A 21,908-nucleotide genomic window follows, 5' to 3' on the forward strand; every position below is an offset into this window, starting at 1 on the left:
CTCTGTACATACATATGCTTTGACTGTTTTCCTTGTTTCCTTTCCTTGTGCAACCATACTGTGAGATTTTGATGTTTTAATGGGTCCCACGTGGAACAGGTCACTGTACCACCCAAGCCCTGTTTTCTACAGTAAAGCTAACTGATGAAATTCAGCCAACTCTTTCTCTTGTTGGTGAATCTCCCTCAAATTCTGTAGATGCTTTTTCTTGGCTCTCACAGATTGCAGGTTTACTCCATCAGTAACCTTGTCATCCTGCAAAAGTCTAGATAGGTTTGTGTCAGCTACAGAGCTGTCCTGGCTGGGCTTCAAAAATGCATCAATGCAATTATGTTCTAAGTTTCTGGCTGCCAAGATTCTTCTCGGTCTCATGAGCTGCATCTTACTCTGTTGTTAAGCTGACACTGTCTGCTCATCCTGCTGTTGGGACTGTGGATCACACATGGGATACTTCTACCTCTCACATATGCACGGAGGCTTCTCCATAATTCAGGATGGAAGGAAGCAGCCACTCTCCATGGCTTTCTCTCCTGCTGGAAAGGAAGCAGAAGCAGGTCACTGTTTCCTCTGCCACCTTTCTTCTCAGTTTCCTTACTTTTCCTGCTTTAGAAGAAAGGAAAGACAATAGGGTTAAGACCAGGGTGGGATTTTTTTTCCTGTTCCTGAAGAGGTCACAGCTCTGCCTTTGAGCTGACCTGCTGCCTCCCATCACCTTGATGGTGAAAACCCTTCTACCCTTCAGTGCCACCCATGCCCCCATTATCATTAAGGAGCACATGGTTCCTAAAAATTGCACTATAATAACAGAGATTTGTTTGCACCTCATCAGTGTGGCATTTGGAAGAAAACCTGTCCTTTCTCGGTGATGTGGACAAACATGCAAGTTTTAGAGTATACATTTGGTACGTGAACTTCTCAGGCCTTTTCAAAGCTGAGAGTTAATTCTAAATTTAGGGTTTGTGTTTGAAACGCACAGTACATATGTCTGATACTTCAGTAAATCTCCTAAGTAGAAGATCCTTTTCAAATAGCAGTTAAGGCCACATGCTGCCTAAAAAAGGTTGTCTTGATGCAGTATTTCAGATTCCTCTACTACTTGAAAACAGGTTCTTGGCAAAGCTCCATCATAAGGTTGGTGCAGTGGAATTACAAGATACCAAGTTTTAAACTGTGGTTTGTTTGTTTGTTTGTTTTAAGGAACTGGTGAATGTGAAAACACAAATCTAGCTAAACATGTTTTATTTATTTTCTGGGCTTTTGATGATTGGTGAATTCTACTTTGGCTTCTCACTGTGGTGACTCTCAAACTGTGGATCTTGAAGGTCTGAAATCCAGGTTCTAGACCTGAAGATCAAAAATCTAAATCTGAAGCCTGTCAAATTTTTAAGTTTGTGAATTAGGTCTCTGGATTCAGCACATTAAAAGAAGGAGGCGTGAGCTGTAAAATTGGATCAAAACATGGGTTTATACAGCAAATTTAGGGGTTCTTAAGCTATTTTGAAGAACTACCTTTCAGACTCTTGATCAACAGTGCTTCTTTGTTTCATAGGTTGTGTGGCCACAGAATGTCAATAACATGTTGATGGGGAATGTGAGGCATTTCCTTGCTTGCAATAGCAGTCTCAGAGAGAGGAATGAATATCTTAATTGTTTTCTAACCAGTGGACCCAAGTAAAACGTGAGAAAACACTGATTTTTCAGGCCCTAATGTGAGCAGTGGAAAGGATTTACTGACTAGCTGACCAGTTAAATTTGAACAGCCTTAAATGAAGTGTTCCTGTACTTTTCTGTAAGCCTCAATTTGGCCTTGGATTGCTTGTGCATAAATAGTTAAAATGAGTTTATACAGCGTTTACAGGCAGGTCTTCACATGACACATCTTTGCAGATAAGTGCTCCTGTGGCATGCAGAGCACAGATCTAACTTGTGCATCACAAAACAAAGTAACCCATTATATGCTTTGATTTTTTTAAATTTCTTTCAGTTAGAACAAGCAAAGAGCTGCTAGGATGTAGAGTAACAGAGGTAGGCACCCTGAGACTTTGAGTGTTTAAATAAGCTGTTTGCTGTGTACATGTCTCTGTCAGTTTCTGAAGGATGCTAATCTTGTTAAGGCATAGCTTTTGCATTACTTCTGATATGTTTAACAAAGTGCAGAAAAATGTATGCAGCTGAGCTCGTTGGTACTAAAGTTGTTTCATAGTTAGAAGTAAGTTTTTCCCAAATATTAACAATTATAACTTGGGAAGGACTTTTGTGCTTTATGCAATTAAAATAACTCAAAGCCTTTTCTATGGCTTGAAACTTTTATGTCAAGAATGGCCATCCCTGGAGGCATTCAAGGCCAGGCTGGATGTGGCTTTGGGCAGCCTGGTCTGGTGGTTGGCAACCCTGCACATTGCAGGCAAGTTGAATCTAGATGATCATTGTGGTCCTTTTCAACCCAGGTCATTCTATGATTCTATGAAGACTGTGGGGTAGGTCTTCTGCCTCAGTGTGTTTCCAATCAGCTTTATCAGTTAAAGAAGTAAGTAATGATTGTAGGATAACAGGAAATAATGAAATTCAAGGAACAAAGAAAAGATCTAGAGTTAGGAAACAAAGGTCTTGCTTAATACAAGTATAGTATTGCTTTGATATCATCGAGTTTAACAAATTCAAGAACGAATTTATAGAAAAAATAAACAGAAAATTGTTTAAATAAGTCTTTGCCAACGTTTGGATTGTTTGTTTGTTTTTTAAATTCATAGCAGTATTTACAGTATATCCTTTTTGCATGAGTGTGCAAAACACTGCATTTGACCATTTCAGAAAGACCTTGTAGATGTGCTTGAAGTCAAATTTTTTGACTGATGCCTGAGTCCATTTCCCAGCCTCCAGCCTCTAGCAGAATGACAGTGTCTGGTGTGGTGGGCACCTATCTGTTCCAGCATTCCTCCCTCTTCTCTGGATGCTACAGGTGCTTTGTGCTGGCACAGGTGGGATGCTTGGTGCTGACAGACCTTGCATCCTTAACTTAGCAGTTCCCACCTGCCAAGATCAGCCCACTGGAAGATGATGAAAACTGTGCTTCGTGAGGGACACCTGACGTGTGGAGGAGTCAAGTGGCTGGCCCTTGGCTGGTGCTGGGCCTGCAGGTTGGTGGCAGCTGGAGGACAGCCTCACTGGGCTTCTACTTTCACTGGACCATACAGTGGCTGAGGTTGGCAGAGCATCTGGGTCCATCTGCTCCAGCCCTTGCTCAAGCAGGGACACGTAGAGCAGGTTGCTGGTCATAGCCCAGCCATGCCAACAGCTTCCTGGCAGGTGATCTTCAGGTGTCAGAAGGCTTCTTGATGCTTCGTGCCTCTGAGGTAGCAGACGGGATGTGGTTTTCTTCTCTTATTCCTGTTCCAGATGTAGACACAGCTCAAAACATACTATGGGATGAATTTGGAATCTTAACTACTTTCTTGTCCTTGCATCATGCTGAGATGTTTCTCCAAGTTATTCCCACTAAGATATTTCCAGCATTTTTTAAACTATACTTTTTTAACTTTATCTGTTTTGCTGTAAAATACCAGGGCAATATATTCAACAGGGATCCATTTTCTTTTTTAAGGTTTTTTTTTTTTTTCCAGGCCTGAAACATTTGAAATGAAGTTGTCTTTTTAACTTAAATGTTAATGACCCCTAGCATAAATGAGTTGAATGTATTCATTACTAAGCGTTAAAATGCTGCTGACTGGTAGCACTGTAGTTGAATATCTTCAAAGCATCCCATGAAAAATGATGCCAGGGATTAAGATGGAATTCATTTGAAGTAATCTTTAATTATGTTATTGTAACGTATTTTGCGTATAAGACTTTCTGTTCATGTCTCTGTTCTGGTCAGCAAGTAAGAACACAAATAGGTGTCATTGTGCGTCTGAAATGACATTTATCTTCTTGAAATAGAGCCTTACCATATAGAAATTGATTGCTAAGGTGTGTTGTTTTTGTGTTGCAAGGGGCGATTTGCTCCAGAAGACTCTTCAGGCCTCTCACATAGTCATCTCTTAGAGCAGGACTGAGTACAGTGATATTAATTTTTGCAGCAAAGTGAAGCTGGGGATCTTGCTTCTGCTATGGAACATGTTCTCTTCCCCCCACCCTGCCCATAAAATATGACTGGAGTTTGTGGGCTTTTTTATTGCATTTTTGTGGCAGGCTGCTAGGGTAATAGCCTAGTCTTCAGAGTTCTTTTTTCATTCTCTTCAGCAGTCAGAAAAAAGACCTAATCAAGATTTTCCATTTCTGTGTATCAAAATTTCCTGTTTTAAAGGCTGCTATGTAGCACTGGGAGAGCTGGGAAACTCAAGCCATCCATCTTATTGCATCATATCGTAAGAATAATCTGTAGCTGATGCTTTCTTTCCTAATGCTGAACATTTGCAGAGCATGTGCATGGGGAGGAAGGCAAGTAGGACAAAAAGGCCAGACTGCAGTTCCCTGGGCTGCAATCAGGGTATGCTGTGTTCTTCCAGCAGCTGGGAGGCAGCTGATTCACCACAGCTCTATGGACCTTTGTGCTTTAGAGCCAGGTGTGTTTTCTACCAGATGTGGACATTCAGAATAAGGCCACCCCAGAATTAAAATAATAATAATAATTAGAGGATGTTGAACTTGGAGGTATTGTCTCTAGATGCTTCAGGGTGTGTTACTTGATCTAGGAAAGGGAGAGACCCTGGGTGGGGAAAATATAATTTCCTGTGTGTAAAACATTTGAGCACCTTTTTTTTTTTTTTTTTTTTTTAAGGTCTGCCGTCTTCGTTAAATGTCTGATTTTGAAATCTATATTCAGACAGTTTTCCTGTGTGACTGCAGTTCCCATTCACAGAGCTTGTAAGCCCCTTGTTTGTGTAGCTTTCCTTGGATTCATTTGCAGGGGAGCGTTATGTTTCTTCTGTAAGTCGTTTGGAATATATCTTCACTAGCTCTGTAGCCGGAGGGTTTGTATGTCATTCAAAAATAAAAATAAAAAATCTCCACCTACTGAAAAGTGAACAGCATAGCCCTAGCAACCAGACTGCTGTGTCGGGACCAGACGAGAGGACGTTAAACAAGTAAGGCCAACTAACATAATCTCTCTAACAGCCAGGGATGCAGTGGAGATGTAGCCAATGACAGGGTTGATTGCAGCTGATAGAGCAGATAACTGTATGTGTTTATTTTAATTTTTTTTTAACGGTGGATTGTAAATACAGCCTTGATGAAGCAGTGCTTGTTCTTGTCAGTGTGAGCTCAGTGTTCAGCTGGGAACTCTTAGAAGAGGGACCTGCTTCTTTAGAAAAATAATTGAACAACCCCCCTCCCCTGCCCCAGCTTGCACTGACTGTGCATATTTACAGGAGGAATACAAAAGGTAAGTCATTTTCTTGGAAAGCAGGGGAGAGCTTGTTTAAATAGTCTGTCAGACAGGGTGCTGTTAGTGCCTTCCTCCCAGGTGTGCTCTTGGCTGTGTTCTGCCAGGAGTGTGTTTCATGCGTCTGCCTTCTCCTTGGTCTCTGTGTGTGCCGTGGTTTCTTGTTCATCTGCCATGTCATAGATCCGTCTGCATTAAAATGACTTCCCTTTTTGATTCTGCTTGTGAATGAAAGAAACCGAAACTACTCAATGTCCTCTGAAATATTACCTATTCCTTATTTCCTTAAGGAACTTTTTTTGGGATGTTTACTTGTTAGCTGACTCTGGAAGGAAAAAAAAAAAAAAAAAAAAGTCCATGAGTTTTCTCCAGGTTATCTTTATATTAGAACAGGATTGTAAAAAGCAAAGCAAAGAAAGGAAAGGTCAATTGGTTTAGCGGTCTTCTCTCAAGCCTTGTCTGGTCAATGCCCTTTGATAGGCACAGTAAGTAATCATCTGATGTTACAGTGTAGTCTTTTTCTGTAATCCACAGAAGTCTCTGACTTATGACTTCTGTCTAATAATTGCATTTGTTTGTCTCCTCCTTGCACCTCCCCTTTCTATGTTCTCCCTTCTGCTGTTTGTTGTCTTTTCTTGTTTTATGCATTTTGGTTCTTTAGTTTCCTGGTGTATGAGGTCTTTGATTTCCTCCCTGCCCATCCGCTCCCCATGTGCTAGTGATGATGTGCAGAGGATAAAAGCGATTCTGTGCCATTACAAGGGAAGAATGCTTCCAATATTGTTTTTTATTGCAACAGTTTTGCTTCCTGACTGCTGGATGGGATGTACTGTGCTGGGAGAGTGGCCAGAGCAGGATGTGCTGTTCCAGCCTAGTTTTCAGTGACCACTTTTAAGACCAAATAGCTGGGCAAATGGGATCTCATTGCATCGTGTCCAGCTGTTTGGTTAGGGGCTTTTTTTTTCTTTTGCTTCTCCAAGTTTCTCAGCTGTAGGCTTGTTCTGGCACTTGAAAGATGCTCTGCGGATGGTGGAAGGGTTTTTGGAGAGCACTATGATCTTGTGGTCTTGCTTCACTAAATTTTATCTTAGAATTTTTCACTGTTGGTCCTGGAGGTGCGGCTCCCTTTAGGATAGCAGGGAAGGAAGCTGTGTGCAGGCTGACATCTTGCTGGCTTCAGAGGTACGGCCAGGTAATAGCAGAGAAATGCTGGAGGCATCCTGGATGCTGTCCTCCCACTGTCTGTCCTGCAGCTCTCATCAGTACTGCTAGCTGTCTTGGGGATTTTTGGTCAGCGCAGACAACGCTTTTGTTTAGGAAGAACAAGAAGTGGGTTTTTTAGAAATAGGTCTGGGGGGATGTGCCTAGATGAAGTGAAAGGAAGATTTATCTGTCCCTCTTGCTGTGGTTGTGTTGTTGAAGCATAAATTAACAGCTCCTTGCCTCCACTTAATGTCTTTCCTAAACACAAGGTGAAAAATGGGGTGCACTGTGAGCAGATGTTGTAAGGGATAGAGTTCTCCCTTATTATATCAGCCTTTGATAAAATGTTTCACTGGGATTTCCTGTGTTTTAATTTGTTCCCATTGGCTCTTGTCCTGTCACTGGGTGCTGCAGAGAGCCTGGCTCTGTAGTCTTCATTGCTTCCCATCAGGTGTTAAAGCACACTGTTGAGATAGGAGCTCCTAGTTCCAATTTATTAATTGGCTGTTATAATTTTGTGGGTGATCCTTTTCCACATGGAGCTGCAAGGAATCAGGATTTTGTCTGCAGCATCAGCAGCAGTTCTGTGGCTGTGTACTCTTGGTTTGCAGAGAGAAATCCAATGTCAGTCATTCACGCTCTGTGCTCGTAAATGCCTATACTTACTAGGATTTGTCAGGATCTGGATATTGGAACGAGGAAATCCTTAAAGAGAAAGGTTGAGACTGTTTTTAGAATTGTCCATGAGAATACTTTTGCAAAAACAGTGTTTCCTGAACCTTTTAAGCAGACATAGGGGCATTGGACTATATATCTTGCAGGAGTTGCATATTGTACAGGGTTGTACTGCTTGAAGTTTATTAATTACACGCTGTTTAAAATCAGACTCTGCCTCCTTGAAGGCTGGAAGTCTTCGACTGTGGTCCTTCCACATTTGTAAAGGTTTGCAGCACCTTGACTTCCAGCTATTTTGACTTTCTGAAGTCCTGTCAAGCTTTTCTAAAGTTCTGTTGGCTTTTATAACTCTGGCAACTAAGTGATAATAACGCTAGGCATTTGCCAAAAGAACATTAGTCTTTGTGTTGTCGTTCAAAAGTTATCTTAGGGTTTGGACCTTTTTTATACATGTTGTGATCCAGCATATGAAGTATTTGCTGGTGTTTCAGGTCTGGCATTTCAGCTGGCAGCCTTCAGTAACAGCTACCTCACAGCTGTGTCAAACCAGTAAGGTGATTTGTAGGAGGGAAAATGTAGTTTATAAACATGTATTTCTGATACGTTTTGGTTTTAGTAGACTCTGTTCCAGGACTTAAACCAGAGATACTGTGAACAACTTTCTTAATTGCTTATGTTGGGGCAAATGTCAGCAGCAGTGCGGCCTAATACAAAAACCAATTAGCAGGGTATGCAAAAGGTTAAAGTGCATTTTCCTTCCTGGTGTTTGTTTAATTGTGTTCTACAAGTGTGCTTATAGCAGAAGTAGTTTATCCTGTTCTAGATGAAAGCTGTGGCAGTCTGGGCTGTTCCCGTGGCTTCTGTCTGTTGTGCTGGGCTGGAAGGATCAGCTGCACCTCAGACCTCTGTGGCCTCAGCTCCACCAAGCACCTGAGCATGTGCTCACCTTACAGCAGTGCTGACCTCGAGCCCACTGTGGTTCCAGCTCCACTCCATGAAGACAGCTGCTCTGCAAGCTAGTTTTTGTGGACTCAACTGGGAATACTCCAGTTCTGACTTTCAGGAGCTTCATGGTGAGAGCAGGTGCAGCATTACAGCATGGATCACCACTAGGCTGGAAACGATGTCTTTAGTGGGTTCCATTCTGAGCTGCTGCTTCCTGTAGCATTAAAAGGCCTTTGACTTCTGTGCAAGATTCTCTAAAGTGCCAAAGAGGAACCTGGGTCATCAAGCTGGTGCTTTGATTATTCAGAATGCCTGTTCAATCCCGATGATGAATGTCTCACATCTTGTGGGCAGCAAATGTCCCCAGTTTTGTTACTGGTCTAGTGACGGTGGTGTCTGAATTCAGAGAACATGCAGTGAAGTGAAATTGTCTTTTGCAGATTGAACAGCTGACTTGAGGCTCTGGATCCAACTTGCACTGCTGGTGTTTTATTGTTCCTTGTGGTGTAGCTGGTGATTGTCCCCAAGAAGAGAGAAGATGATGAGTGATGCAAGTGACATGCTTGCTGCGGCTTTGGAGCAGATGGATGGCATAATAGCAGGTAAATGCTTGGAGCTGTTTGTTCATTTAGCTGTTTCAGTCCTCCTTTTCCATATTCAGAATGTGGAGTGCCAGGCTGGGGTCAGAATGTGCTTGTGATTTTGTTAGGTGTCTTGCCTTGTGAGTTAGACATTACAGGCAAATGGAGTGGGTGTATTATACACTCTAACACACAAGCACAGCTGAATTGGTTGCAGGTTTTCTCCCAGCCTGTATCAAAGTTCTGCTTGCAGATCTACTGGTGCACACAGCACCCTGAAAGCCAAAGACAGTGCACCTTTCAAACCGGGGTAAGTGTGTTTAAAGAGTTACTGCAAGGCAGGAAGAGAAAGATTGACTAAAACCAGCTATTCTGGCAGTCACTTAATTCTCAGGAGTTAAAACACGAGTTGATTTTTCCTTTTCTCAGAATTGGAATGCTGTGGGTCTAAATGGTTGGTCTGGACCTACCTTTAGTATTAACACTTTTTATAAGTACCTGTAAATTTTAAGTGCTCTAAAGAGAGGGATCAAGAAGCATACAACTTGGACTTTCTATGTTGAATATAGTGAGTTAGAAAATAATATAAATTCACAACACAGGGGAGCAAGGCAGTGATAAGTTAATATTTCAATCTTATTCCTGCAAAGCTACGCAAACAGCTACCCAAGCTGAAAAAATATTCTGTAAGAGTAGCAACACGGTTAAGAAATCTTTAGCAGTTACACCTAAAATAGTTTTCCTTAGGGAGGAAAAAAAAAAATCATACAGTGTGTGTGTTTTGCTTAAGCAACAACTTTTCTCTGCAGTTTTCTTAAAAGTATTAAGAACATATAGCAGGCACATGTGTGTTACTTGGATCGTAATGACCTCTAAAAATACATTTAAGCTGTTACTTTGGAAATTTCCACAAGTAGATACTGGTATTCGGATCAGATAGCGCCATCTGTGTTTCCAAGAGCCTAAATTGGTTATGGCAGAATAAGATTTAATATTTAAAAAAAAAAAAAAAAAAAGAGTGCTATTTAGGTGTTTAAGTTACCACAGACCTAATTTATCCATGTGTCTGAGGGGACCCAATAAATGATATAATAAAAGAATATCAGCTCTTATACTTTTGTGGGGATTTTTCTCTCTTTTTTTCTGAAGGGAATTATGCTTGCATTTTTTTGGCTTCCCAGATGAGATGAATGAAGGTTCATGGCAGGGCATGTATGGCATATCTCTGTAGTTTCCAAAAGTTGACAGTACAAAAGCTGATGTTCTGTCATGAGCACATCTCATTGTGCTGAGGCTTTACAGTATTAAGGCCACAAATCAATGTGCTGAAATTCTGGTTGGAATTAGCTGGGTTTATTAAAATCAACTTTAATCCTGAATTTGTAGTTTCCTTCCTTAGTTAGCATACAGCAACTTTTAATGTAGGTCAAACATAAATACTGTGAGTTTATGCAAATAAGAGATATATTTTCTTTATTAACATGCAAACATCAGTGCTAACATGTCTAGCTGCTGAACTTCTTTTTTTTTTTTTTTTTTTCGTTGTTGAAGAGATTTAGTCTTTTTACTTGTCTTCATATGTCTCTATTCTTGGAAAAAGTAAAACAAAATTCCAGTGCACTGGAGCAGCGTAACAAATTTCTGCATGAAAAGTATTGAGCACAGCTTCCTCTGGAAACAATCAGTGTCTGACTTCGGTCGTGCAGCCTCTACAGGGTGACTCCGAGCATTACCAGCTGAGCCTATTCCCTCCACAGTGCTTTCAGCCTCCAGTATATCCATGAGAGCAGCAGCCCAGCCTATGCTTTGAGCTGTTGGGCACTCTTGTGCCACGTGTCTTCTGTCTGATCAGCCCACCTCCTTCTGTCCTCTAAAACCGTCAGAGATGTTGAAATTCCAAACACATTTCAGCAAGGGTTTACCAAGGTGATACAGGGTACAGTGCATGGAGGGGGCACAATGCAGCACCTGCACTGAATTTGTTTAAGATCAATTCCCACCAGCAGCAAATGCCACATGACATTTCTAATCCTTGCTGCAGGTCTCCCATGGCTGCCTGTCCTATCTGCTTGTCCTGTGCCTCACTGTGTGGTTTTACTCTACCCAGGTTCGAAGGCGCTGGAATATTCCAATGGCATCTTTGACTGCCAGTCCCCCACTTCCCCTTTCATGGGGGGCCTGCGGGCGCTGCACCTGGTGGAGGACCTGCGGGGATTGCTGGAGATGATGGAGGCAGATGAGAAAGAGGGTCTGCGCTGCCAGGTCCCAGACTCAACAGCAGAAGCTCTGATTGAATGGCTCCAAAGTCAAATGGTACGGTCTCACTTTCTTTCACCCGTGTTTTATGCTGGGCTGTTGGAAGCTCTTGGGTTGGTTTCAGAGAACCAAATGTACAGGGCTTTGTTTCGGAGGTGCTGCTGTGGGGCAGCCCATGGCAGTGTTCTGGTCTGTTCTCCTGACGCATGTGGCATTGGCCAAATACCTCATGCAGTGACTTGACTTTTGCTTTCCTTGATGTACACTGTGCCTCGTTTTGGTAAGCAAAAAGTTTTCAGTAAATGAAGTTTTGTTTCAGAGGATTGAGGAAAGGCATTTTTATAGGAGTCAGACACATAAATGGAAAAAAAAATGTTGCTTTCAATGTGAACTTATCACTAAAAAGCTTTTTTGGCAGTGTACAGGGGCTGGAGTTGTTACTAGGTTTCTTTACCTGATTTATAACAGAAGTGAATGCTAAAAGGTCAGCATCCCTTTAACCTAGAAACCAAACAGTATTTATATTTTCTGTGTTTGTAAATCCACCACTTTTTGTCATTTCTGTTTTAAAAATGCACCAAAATATACCAAGTAAGGTTGTTATCTCCCTACGTGTTGGCTTTCCCAAAAATCAAATAGAGTTAGAAATAGAGGCTACATGAAAAGTACAGTGGGAAGAACATGTGTTTATCAAAAGGCAAGTTACATGGCATCACTGTCTAAGCTCTGACTGGTTTTGCCTCTGTGTGACTGGTGACATCCTAGCAGGGCCACCAAGGAGTCCTTGTGCTCAAATTGTGGCAGTTTGCCTTGCTGTAGTGGCGTAGGTGGGTGTGCTTAGATTTCAGAGATGCTCTCACATTGGAAGTCAAGGCTTCATTCCAGAGGCTGTGTTTCAGGGTTTAAGTCAGCCTGCAACTGTTATGGCAGCTGAGGGTGTGCGCTTCTGCAGATCATATTATCACATCTGCCCATGGCAGTGTTCTGGTCTGTTCTCCTGACATAATGTGGCATTGGCCAAAGTGATGCCGTGCTGCTGGTTTGAGGCTTGCTAGCTGATGAATGCAGGTCTGATGCAGGACAGGCCAGCTGTGGTGGCTCAGTGCTGCACCTGATGCATTGCTACTGCTGGTGACTGTCAACATAGGAAACTGCCAATCACCTTCTCCCTTTGAAGGATGGATGCCTCCCCTCAGAAGGGACTTGGTCTCCATGGGGCTATGGATGATAGTATGGAATGGCATTTTTCTCTCGATTTTATCTCTCTGCTCAGCTAGAGCATGCCACACCTCAGTCCAACGTGCTTCCCTGCCAGCATTGCTGCAAAGCCTGTGCCTTGAGAGCACAACTGGGCATCAGGCTGCAGTGAGCTTGGCATGGAGAGACCTGATGTGCCACCTAGCGGTATGCAGGCTGGGTGCAGCACCCTGGAACAGAGAGGGAACCAGGGTGACACAGCTTATGTAGCTCTTGTGAAGAGATTTGAGGGGAGAGTGCTGTGTTTTTTTTTTGTTTGTATGTTTTTTTTAGTGATTTTATTTTGCTTTGAACTACTCATTTCAGAGTACCTCAAACTTGCTGAAACACAGAAGCTTTTCTACTGACTCCAGCGGTGCTTGGCTCTCACCACCACTGTCAGTATCGCAGTCAACATTATTAAGATGGGGAGGAGGAGGCAGAAGTGACATTCAGTCAAATCTTTGAAAAATGCAGAGATCCTGCTAGCATCAGCATTTCATTCTCCTGTAACATGCAGCAGTGAACATCGCTGTAACTAGTCTCTGCTCTGTCTGGAGCAGAAGTCAAGAGGCTTCACAGGTTTCGTGCAAGTATGGCCTTGAAAAATAAATGCTCATCTGCCACATAAACAGTCTTAGAAAATTAGCTTCTCCCCGTGGGGTGCATAGTTATTGGTAGTCCATTGTTTAGCAATGCTGGTCTCCCATATGATATTATGATATTCTGGAGTAAAGGAGCCCAACAGCACAGCTCGAGGCTGCAGTGTCTGCTGAGATTAGTGAGGTGAAGGGCAGGCATTGCCCTCTGGGGCTGCAAATGTGTGATTCAGGGATGCTTGGCTGCTAGGAGCTGGAATGAGATCCTTCAGACTCATTTGACATGGATCACCGCATCTTGGTGAGGCAGTAATGGTTTTCTTTGCAGCTGTGAGCTGAATCTGGAAGAGGAAGGGCTCTGTTATGCTATTCAGCTTACAGCCACCTGAGTACTGAAAGCGATTCTGCAAAAGACAGCAGAAAATAACTATTATTTCTGTTTTCCTCAGTCTGCCTGAAATTACTACTTGATTCTCTCTGGCATCCTTAAAAACCCCAAGTAGGAAAAACTGAAAGCTGGGCTTTGTACTGTGCTCCAGGTAAAGAACATGGGATTTACAGGTGCCAGCACTGTCACCATCCCTATCTGAGCAGGGCAGGTGTTAGGTAGAGTGCCCAGGCAATTTGCAGGAAGGTTTTCTGAAACAGTGTCCATTCTTACAGAGGAAGGGAAAACACCTCCCTGGTGTGAAAATGGTTTAATCCTCAATGCATGAACAAGTTGCATCCACCAGGCTATTCAAAGCTGCTAGAACTGGTGCATGACGTCCCATCCAAAGCTGTAACCACGTCTCTCGTGTCTCAAAGGAAAACAAAAATAGTGTTCACTGCTGCCAAACAGTGTGTCACAAGAGAAAAATCCTCTCCTGGTCTCCAGAGAGAAACTGCTGATGCCCTAGTTGGGAAAGGGGTCTGAACACACTCTCCTGAAGTTTCTCGCTTCAGTAAAATAAAGCAGAGGATTCAATTTTGTCATGTCCAAATGAGCTGCCCCTGTGCCACTGTGACCTCCTCCTTTCTGCTCTTCTCTGTGTGCATGGGTAATATGAGAGAAGTCTGTGACATGTACTCAGAAAGGACTGAAGACTTATAGTGCCTTATCCTGAATTTTTTAACCAGTGGATGCTAGATGGCCACGTGACACCAGAGCACGTGTACAGAGCCCAGACATCTGGCAGAGCATTTCCAGGAGGAGTGATCAGATGGTTCCCCTGGGGAGTTCAGAGAAGTTGTAAGTGCAGCATTGTCTTGCACAAATAAACTGGTTTAACTGCAACATGTCATTTCCAGTTGTCCTTTTACAGCTGAAAACTAATCTCTGTGTTGCTGAAACCCTGCAAACATCTCCTTGTACAAATGGATGGCAGGTAAATGCTGCAATTTAGGCTGGAAATGAGGCCGTTTGTTCAGTCTAGAAAACAACTGAAGCCTTTTCTAGCTCAGAATTGCTAGGACTATATGCTTGCTCTGGGGACCAGCTGTGAAATGCATTTCCAGATCACAACTATTCCGAAGTCTTGGAGTTTTTCAGATCGCTTCTGATCAACAGAAATGCATAATATATTCTGATGTGTGCTTTAATAAAACATATGCCGTAGTCTGGTTATGGAGCTTCTGGTTTGAATACAGACACGTGAGCAATCTGTAACATGGTCACCAGTAACAAGACCATCTCAATTGAAATTCTGCTTCTTATAAGACCAAGCTCATTGTGTTGGGGTTGTTGGACATGCCAACAGTGGGAAGTTGATCTATTCATTTCTTGAAGTATAATTCCCAAAAGAATTGCTTCTGGTTGTTGCAGTTTCTCTTCAGTTGAAATAAGCAAGACAGTTTTATTTCTGATTCTTTTCCCCACTTTAAAAAAAAAAAAACACATTTTATTGAATCAACTTTCCCAAAAAGAGGAAACCAGATGGGTCTTGTTGAAAAGTGGGGTGAATGGTAAATGTGGGTGGGCAGTTCCTGAGTGTCTGAGGCCCCTCGCTGTGCTCAGCGCAGAGCAGAGGAGCTGAGGGGAGGCCTGATGGCGGCTGCAGCTCCTCACAGGGAGCGGAGGGGCAGCGCTGAGCTCTGCTCTGTGTGACAGCGACAGGGCCCGAGGGAACGGCGAGGAGCTGTGACAGGGGAGGGCAGCTGGGGGTTAGGGACAGGTCTGCACCACAGGGCGGTGGGCACGGCCCCAGACTGCCAGAGTTCAAGAAATGTTTGGACGCTGCTCTCAGACATACGGTTTGAATTTTGGATGGTCCTGTGTTAAGCCAAGGCTTGAACTCAGTGATCCCTGTGGGACCCTTCCAACTCCAGATATTCCGTGACTTTTTCTGTAAAACTCCCTGTGGTCCATAGCAACAAGCACAACTGTGATTTTAACTTTAACTCTCTGTGGCACTGTGTGTTGAATATGATGAAAGTATTTTAAAAAGTGAGGAACTTAATGGCCTTCAAAGATTTCTCAAAGAATGCTGTCAACTTGCTTGTGGATGACAGTGTGAGCTGTGGTTTCCATAGAGACTTGTGCAATCCAGAGTGACATCTCACAGACCATCCTCAGCTTTTGACATTCTTTCAAAAGTCCATTCTTCCTGAATGTAGTGAGAGTTAATCACAAAGAGTGTTGCATTTCAGAGGGAAATTTTCCTGCTTGGATAAACGCAGCTTGTAGTCTTGCAGAGATAGACTAACCCGTCTGGAAGACAGGGTGATTCCCAAGTGGTGGAAGTGGTTTGGTTAGCCAGAAGTCATCCCATGTTTTTTATTCTTGGAAACATCTTGTCTTCAAACCAAAGTTTGTTGTTTGATTGTCTTAGTGTGGGCGTGCAGTGCATTCATTTGGCTCAGCTTGTTCTTATGTTGAGTTTAGCTATTGAAACGTGTGGCACGTAGGTTTTACCACCAAGCACCTGCCTGAGATCTCTCCTTGAGCAAAAGAATGAAAGGAGCCTTGTGATACTCCACCAGTCTGTCATTATAAACTGCCTCCTGGCAATACTTTTTGTTCGTGAGAGATCTACCTCTGAAAACTCTTGAAATGCTTCTTGCTGAGAATGATCATCCAGACTGGTGTGCATATTGGAAGATGATGTGGGTTCATTATCAGCATGTCTTGGCATGGCATTGTCATGCCTGGCAGAGTTTATCAGCGGTGAACACAACCTGTACAGTCTTGCACTGGAATGCAAGGTAGCCCCAGTGGTATAGCACTCGAAAATCACCATTCTGAAACCAGAATGCATCTGTTTAGCTTGAAAAGCACAGCTGCTACGCTTCTGCTCTATTTTTTTTTATTCTGGATTGTTCAGCATTCCTGTTTTTGAGACTTTTTAGTCTGCCAACATTAGTAAATGTTCATTTTTCATTTTAAAAGCTGTGCTTTTTTAGATAATCATGGGACTTGCAGAGCTAGGCTCTAGTAGTCAAAAATAGTTGGGATTTATTGTACTGCTGAAGGTACTGGGTGCGTTGGGACTGAAACGTGAGGGTGAATGCTGGTTATTATTGTCGCATTTTACGTGGTTTAGAGCACAACATAAACTTGAGACAAGCTACTGGTAACATCTGGGACCATTTAGTCAGCTGCTTCCTTCCTCTTTTTCTTGGCACCTACACATGAATTACATGTGCTCTTCCCGCTCTCACAATTAAGAGCCTAGCGAGAAGAGAAAGCCTTCTCCTGATTGTCCCGCAGCAGGGAGAAGGGAGCGGTGTGCATGCTAGGGTCCCTGCTCTACTGGCAGACCTAGGAGGCTCCAGCTCCTCTTGGCAGAAGAGGGATTGAGTTTCCCGGGCTTTGATGTGTTAATTCCTGAAGGAGCTGTTTGCTCCGCCTGAGGAGTGCTGCGCTGCAGCCCGAGCTCCGCTTCCCACATCTCCCGCCTGGTGCCACCTTCTCCTGCAGCTCTGGTGAGACGGGGAGCCCTGCCCTTGATTAACCCCCTGTCAGGGTTTGGTGGAGCCCTGACAGCACTGCTGGGCGCTGCTCCTGCTGCTCCGTACCTCAGCTGCCTGCCACGGCCGCTCACGTCCCTCCGTGCATGAGGATAGCTGCGAGCAGCATGGAGTACAGCTGGGACATCCACGGGCACTGCGTCTGGCTAAATAAGGTAGGGTATCTCTGCTTGCTCAGGCTCCTGCATTTCTCCCAGTGACGAGCCATAGCTGGGCAGTGCTGTTAGGGAGTTCGCGTTTTGTCTCTCCTGTGCAAGAAACCAGCTGAGCTGCTGCTGGAGAAACAATATTCTGAGACTGAGATTGCATCTTCAGTTCAAGTGCAATTCAACAGCTGTGCTATTTGTATTTAGAAAATGTTTCAGGTAATCCTCACAGTGAACCTCTGTCTCAATCTGTTTTTCTTTCGGAATTCATTTTTATTTGAAAGGCTTTAAAATACAATGCAGAGATTTTAAGTGTGTGCTTTTTTTTTTCTTTTTTTTTTCACTGCTCTTCCTGTACGGAGGATCTATCTGTGAACTTTGGGAAATCCTCAGCATGCCTGCTGTCAGCATGTGGAGCAGGCTGAACATCAGGGGGAGGTGCAGGTTCTAGAGGGCAGCGATGGGCTTCTGCACAAACTGGTTCAACACCGAGAAAACAGACCAAGCAATGATAGCTGTGCTTAGCTAAGTGTAGGTAATGTGTATTATAACAGTCTGAACAACTTAAGCATGTCGATGAGCTCTAATTTAACTCCAGATGGTCAGGAAAGAGATGTCATGGAAGGCCTGCTTGCCCGACTGTTGGCTGGGCTGTGGTGGTCGGAACTGTGCAATCTGCTGTACGAGGGAATAATTCTGTGGAGTGGCAGTGCCTCTTAGAAAAATCAGCTTGCATCTTCAGCAAGAACAGTGTGACTCGTTCTGCTTATACTGTCTCAAAAGCAGAAAAGAAAATGAAGGATAATAAAGGAATCAGCTCCATAAGCTAAAACGGGCTTCTATTTTTGAAAGGAGAATTCAGCAAGTAAGATTTTCTTAAATGTTTTTTGTTTGTTTGTTTTAGAATGCTTAAAGAGGCAGCTGTTAGAAACTTTTTTCTGTGGCTTGGAATGTTAGCTTATATTTTAGGAAAAATGGATTAAAGACTGAGGACAGGCAAATTGTAAAAGTTTGTGATTCATCTCCTTATTACAGGAATAATTATCTGTAGAGCAGTGTGGGTTTTAACACTGAACACATCTGCAGACAAAGCTTACATATACACAGGAGATTAGCAATGGATTGATCTTGCAGAGTTTTAAGTGCACTGGATCTGATCTTCTAAGGCATTTTAAGTAAATGCCTAACCTTAAACTTCTGAGAAGCCTCAGTGGTATCGTGATAATTGCTCTTTTGTTTTTAGGATTGTATTGGTAAATCTGCATTCTCTTCTCATACAGTGCTATGCAGTTAATCCCTAAATTGAAAACACACGCAAAGTCTAACCACTTAATTGAAGATAAATTCTAAATTGCTGATTTAAAAAAAACCCTTCTTCGGAAAATGGAAAAGCTTGTCTTCCACTGCTTGTAAACTGTGTTAATCTGGTATTGACTTTGACAGTATACATTTGGTCCAGAACTGCCAGCTGCCCCAGATATTCTTTACAATTGCTGTTGAATCAAAAACTCTCTTTATTTTTATTTTTTGAGTAGGTGCATGATGCAGTGGTTGCTGGGCTCTGTCATCTCCTCTCTTTCTTCCTCTCTGTCTGGAAGGAAAATCATACCAAGCATCAACTTTGTTCTTCCTGGGGAGAGGACAGAGCAGGGCAGAGATGTGATATAGCATTGGGCAGCTGTTGTCCACTGCCTGATGCTCCCTGATCTCTGCACTGCTACAGAAGGGGCTGGGGTTGCTGCTCTAAAACACTGATGTGGTGGCCTCTCTGTGTTGTCATTTGCTGTCATCTTTTCCTCCGATGTGACTGAAGACAGTGACTGCCTTTTCATAGCTAAGACGTGCTCTGATATTACAGTCAAGCCCAGTTATTATGGAGAAGTTACATTTCAGGCGAAGGACAACCTGATGTTGGGTTGTACACAATGTTTTGTTTTCAGTATACTACAGGAGGTCGTCTTTTATGCAGAGTGCACTATTACTATTTTACTATGTCAAGACATATTTTTGTTTGGTTTTGTGGCAGAATAACCTTTACTCCAGTTCTTTCCAGGGCTCTTATCATTTCATCTCCATTTCTGTTGGCACACTGCAACCATGTCCTGAACTCTGTCTCCAAATAATTCTACTCTAAAATCAGGAAAAACATGCTGAACAAAAAAAGAGTTTTTTGAGGAATGCAAATGGAGTTTAACAACAAAGGTGTCTTGGCAAGATGTTGTCCCAGTGACTAACATTCTGCTTTAACGCCTCATCGGTTTTCACAGCATTGTAAAGACATTTTCATTGTAGTGTGAAGCCAGTATTTACCTCTTCACACAGTCTGTGTTTTGAGATAACTTGTATCTGGTCACACTAGAAGTAGAAAGAGGTTCAGTGGTCAGGGCACTGTTGAATTGTTTGGGAGGCAGGGAATTGAGCATTGTGCTTTGGGGAGGATATTGGTGTGAGCCTCAGCAGAACTGGGGCACCTTTAGACCTCAGCTACCTACTTGCAGTGGGGACTGAATATCCCTTTTCTACATCACAGACACATGCTTTGTTGATAAATGTGTTCTGTGTTACAGAGTTAGACTAAGAAATTGATACTGAAAGGCTTTACCAGAGAGCTACACAGAATAAAAAAAGTACAGAAAAACCTGTTTTTTGTAGTATGCGTGGAAGTCAAGTCATAAAATTTAAAGCATAAACATCTACCTGAGCTGCTAACAAGTTTATGTTGGAAGCTCTTTGACTTGCTTCACCTTAATTAAAAGTGTTAAAAAACTGAGATCTCGAATGGGAAACCTATGATGTGAGGTAAATTATGGCAGAGGTCAGGAGAAAAGCACTCATACTCTGAGCATACTCAGAGGTGTAGATTACTTGTGCCTTGGTTTAGCTTCTGGATGGTCAGAAGGCCTGGTATTTGCTGCTAAATAATTCAGGTACGGGATATCATTATGGTATGAGGTTTTGGTACAAATTTTCAGGGAGCATCCTTTATTAGTCTGCAGTAGCTCTGATGATTTCCGGGGAGATACTGTGGTCATCTTGTGACAGTTACACATCCGTGCCTGGAAGATCCATTTGCTACTAATGTAAAAGCTGTCTGACACAGCCTGATTACCTAAAAATGTGCTAAGGTGAGCTCACGCACTTGATACCTCTTCCTATTTGCTTTGCATCCATTCTTCAGCTGATGATGCTGAGTGTTTTGTTCTTCCAGTTTCACACAAAGGAGTTCCTCCTCCCAGCCCAAATTCAAGCATATAATACAGAAATAGTGTTTTAGCCAGCCAGTCTCCTGAGACACGCTCTACAACACGAGGGGGCACAACCTGCTTGAAAGGGAGACAAACAGAAGCCTGAGCTTTGCGCACAGCTTGTGTGTAGGAATGGCCTCTCCTGTCAGGGTTGTTGGGGCACCGCAGGTCTTCTCTAAACAATCCATAGAATTTCTTGAATTGGAAGGGACCCTTAAAAGTCATCTAGTCCAACTCCTCTGCAATGAACAGGGATATCTACAGCAAGATGAGGTTGTTCAGAGCCCCATCCAGCCTGACCTTGAATGTCTCCAGGGACAGGTCATCCACCATCTCCCTGGGCAATTTGTTCCAGTGCCTTATCACTCTTACTGTAAAAAAACTAATTAGTTATATCCAATCTAAATCTTCCCTCTTTTAATTTGAAGTCATTCCCTCTTATCATATCACAACAGAGTCTGTCCCCTTCCTTCTTATATCCTGCCTTTAGATACTGAAAGGCCATCTTCAGGTCTCCCTTGAGTCTTCTATTCTCCAGGCTGAACAGCTCTCTTAGCCTGACCTCATAGGTGTTATATGTTATATATGTTATAATGAGATGTCTAACACCTCAGAATTGTTAGATCCTTTGGACCATTTCTGTGGCACTCTGGATGCACTCCAACAGGTCTATGTCTCTTCTGTACTGAAGACTCCACATGTGAATGCAGTTCTCCAGGTGAGGCCTCACCAGCACAGAGGAGAGGGGAAGGATCACCTTCCTCACCCTGCTGGCTATACTTCTTTTGATGCAGCTGAGGATGTGGTTGGCATTCTGGGCTGCAAGGGGCATATTGCTGGCTCATACCCAGCTTACCATCCACCAATACTCCCAAGTGCTTTTCAGCAGGGCTGTGCTCCATCCTTATATCCCCCATCTTATAGTTGAGGTTGCTATGCAAGACCTTGCACTTGGCTTTCTTGAAACTGAAGAGGTTCGCTTATGCCCATGGCTTGAGCCTGTCTGGGTCTCTCTGGATAGCATCCCGTCCCTCAGGCATATCAACCACACCACACATTCATGCAACGATGGGAACAAGAACTTCTTTCCTGAGCTGAGACGTTATTGTGGCATACATCTCAAAGGGCTTTGAGACAGCTTTGAATATGGAGAGAGGAAAATCCTTCTCCCAGCTTGAGAAAGAAAGTAAGTTGCTGATTCCTGTAGACTTTGATAGCATTAGTATGTATTTTTGTTTCTCCTTAGCTTCAGGCAGCTCTATAAGGAGTTGCATTTAGAATGCAGATCACCCATACCCAGTAAAAGGTGCCTGATATAAAAGGATGTTTCTTACTGTATGTTTAAAACAAAATAAAATCATTTGACTTGCAAGAAGCATAATGCGCATTTTGTGGATTCTAAGTTGATTTTTTGGCTGGTACACCACTGAGCACAAATTTTGTTAACAAATGCTGAATGTGCAGTAAGTGAATTCTGCCGAACTGGGTCATCAGAAGGTTCTTCCCTTCTCATCTCTAAGCCCCTGAACAACTCTTATCTTGAACTGTGGTCGTGTATCTGTTGACAGTATATTTGGTTTGTATCATTATGGAGACTTGTGAATCTATATCCAATCTTGAATGGTGCATACTAATAGTATTCCTCAAATGTGTAGATAATATTAGGTTTTTCAATTGGAAAATCTTAATGT

General features: G+C 42.9%; 1 protein-coding gene across 8 annotated transcripts in view; it reads left to right on the forward strand.

The window, feature by feature from the left end:
• Positions 1–21,908, forward strand: part of PPFIBP1 (PPFIB scaffold protein 1) — a 104,260-nt gene that overhangs the window by 46,811 nt on the left and 35,541 nt on the right. For 7 of the 8 annotated variants that reach the window (XM_090146817.1, XM_031597185.2, XM_031597187.2 and 4 more), the window contains exons 3-4: positions 8,647–8,808; positions 10,895–11,100. In XM_090146817.1, coding sequence (XP_090002943.1) covers positions 8,745–8,808; positions 10,895–11,100 — 270 coding nt within the window. In that variant the 5' untranslated portion in view covers positions 8,647–8,744. Of the gene's footprint in view, positions 1–8,646; positions 8,809–10,894; positions 11,101–16,743; positions 16,982–21,908 lie in introns of those variants that run through there. The other variant, XM_090146840.1, reaches the window with a different exon arrangement.

Source organism: Phasianus colchicus, chromosome 1, assembly GCF_987193195.1.
Source record: "Phasianus colchicus chromosome 1, bPhaCol1.hap1.1, whole genome shotgun sequence".
In the NCBI taxonomy this organism is placed as follows: Eukaryota; Metazoa; Chordata; class Aves; order Galliformes; family Phasianidae; genus Phasianus; species Phasianus colchicus.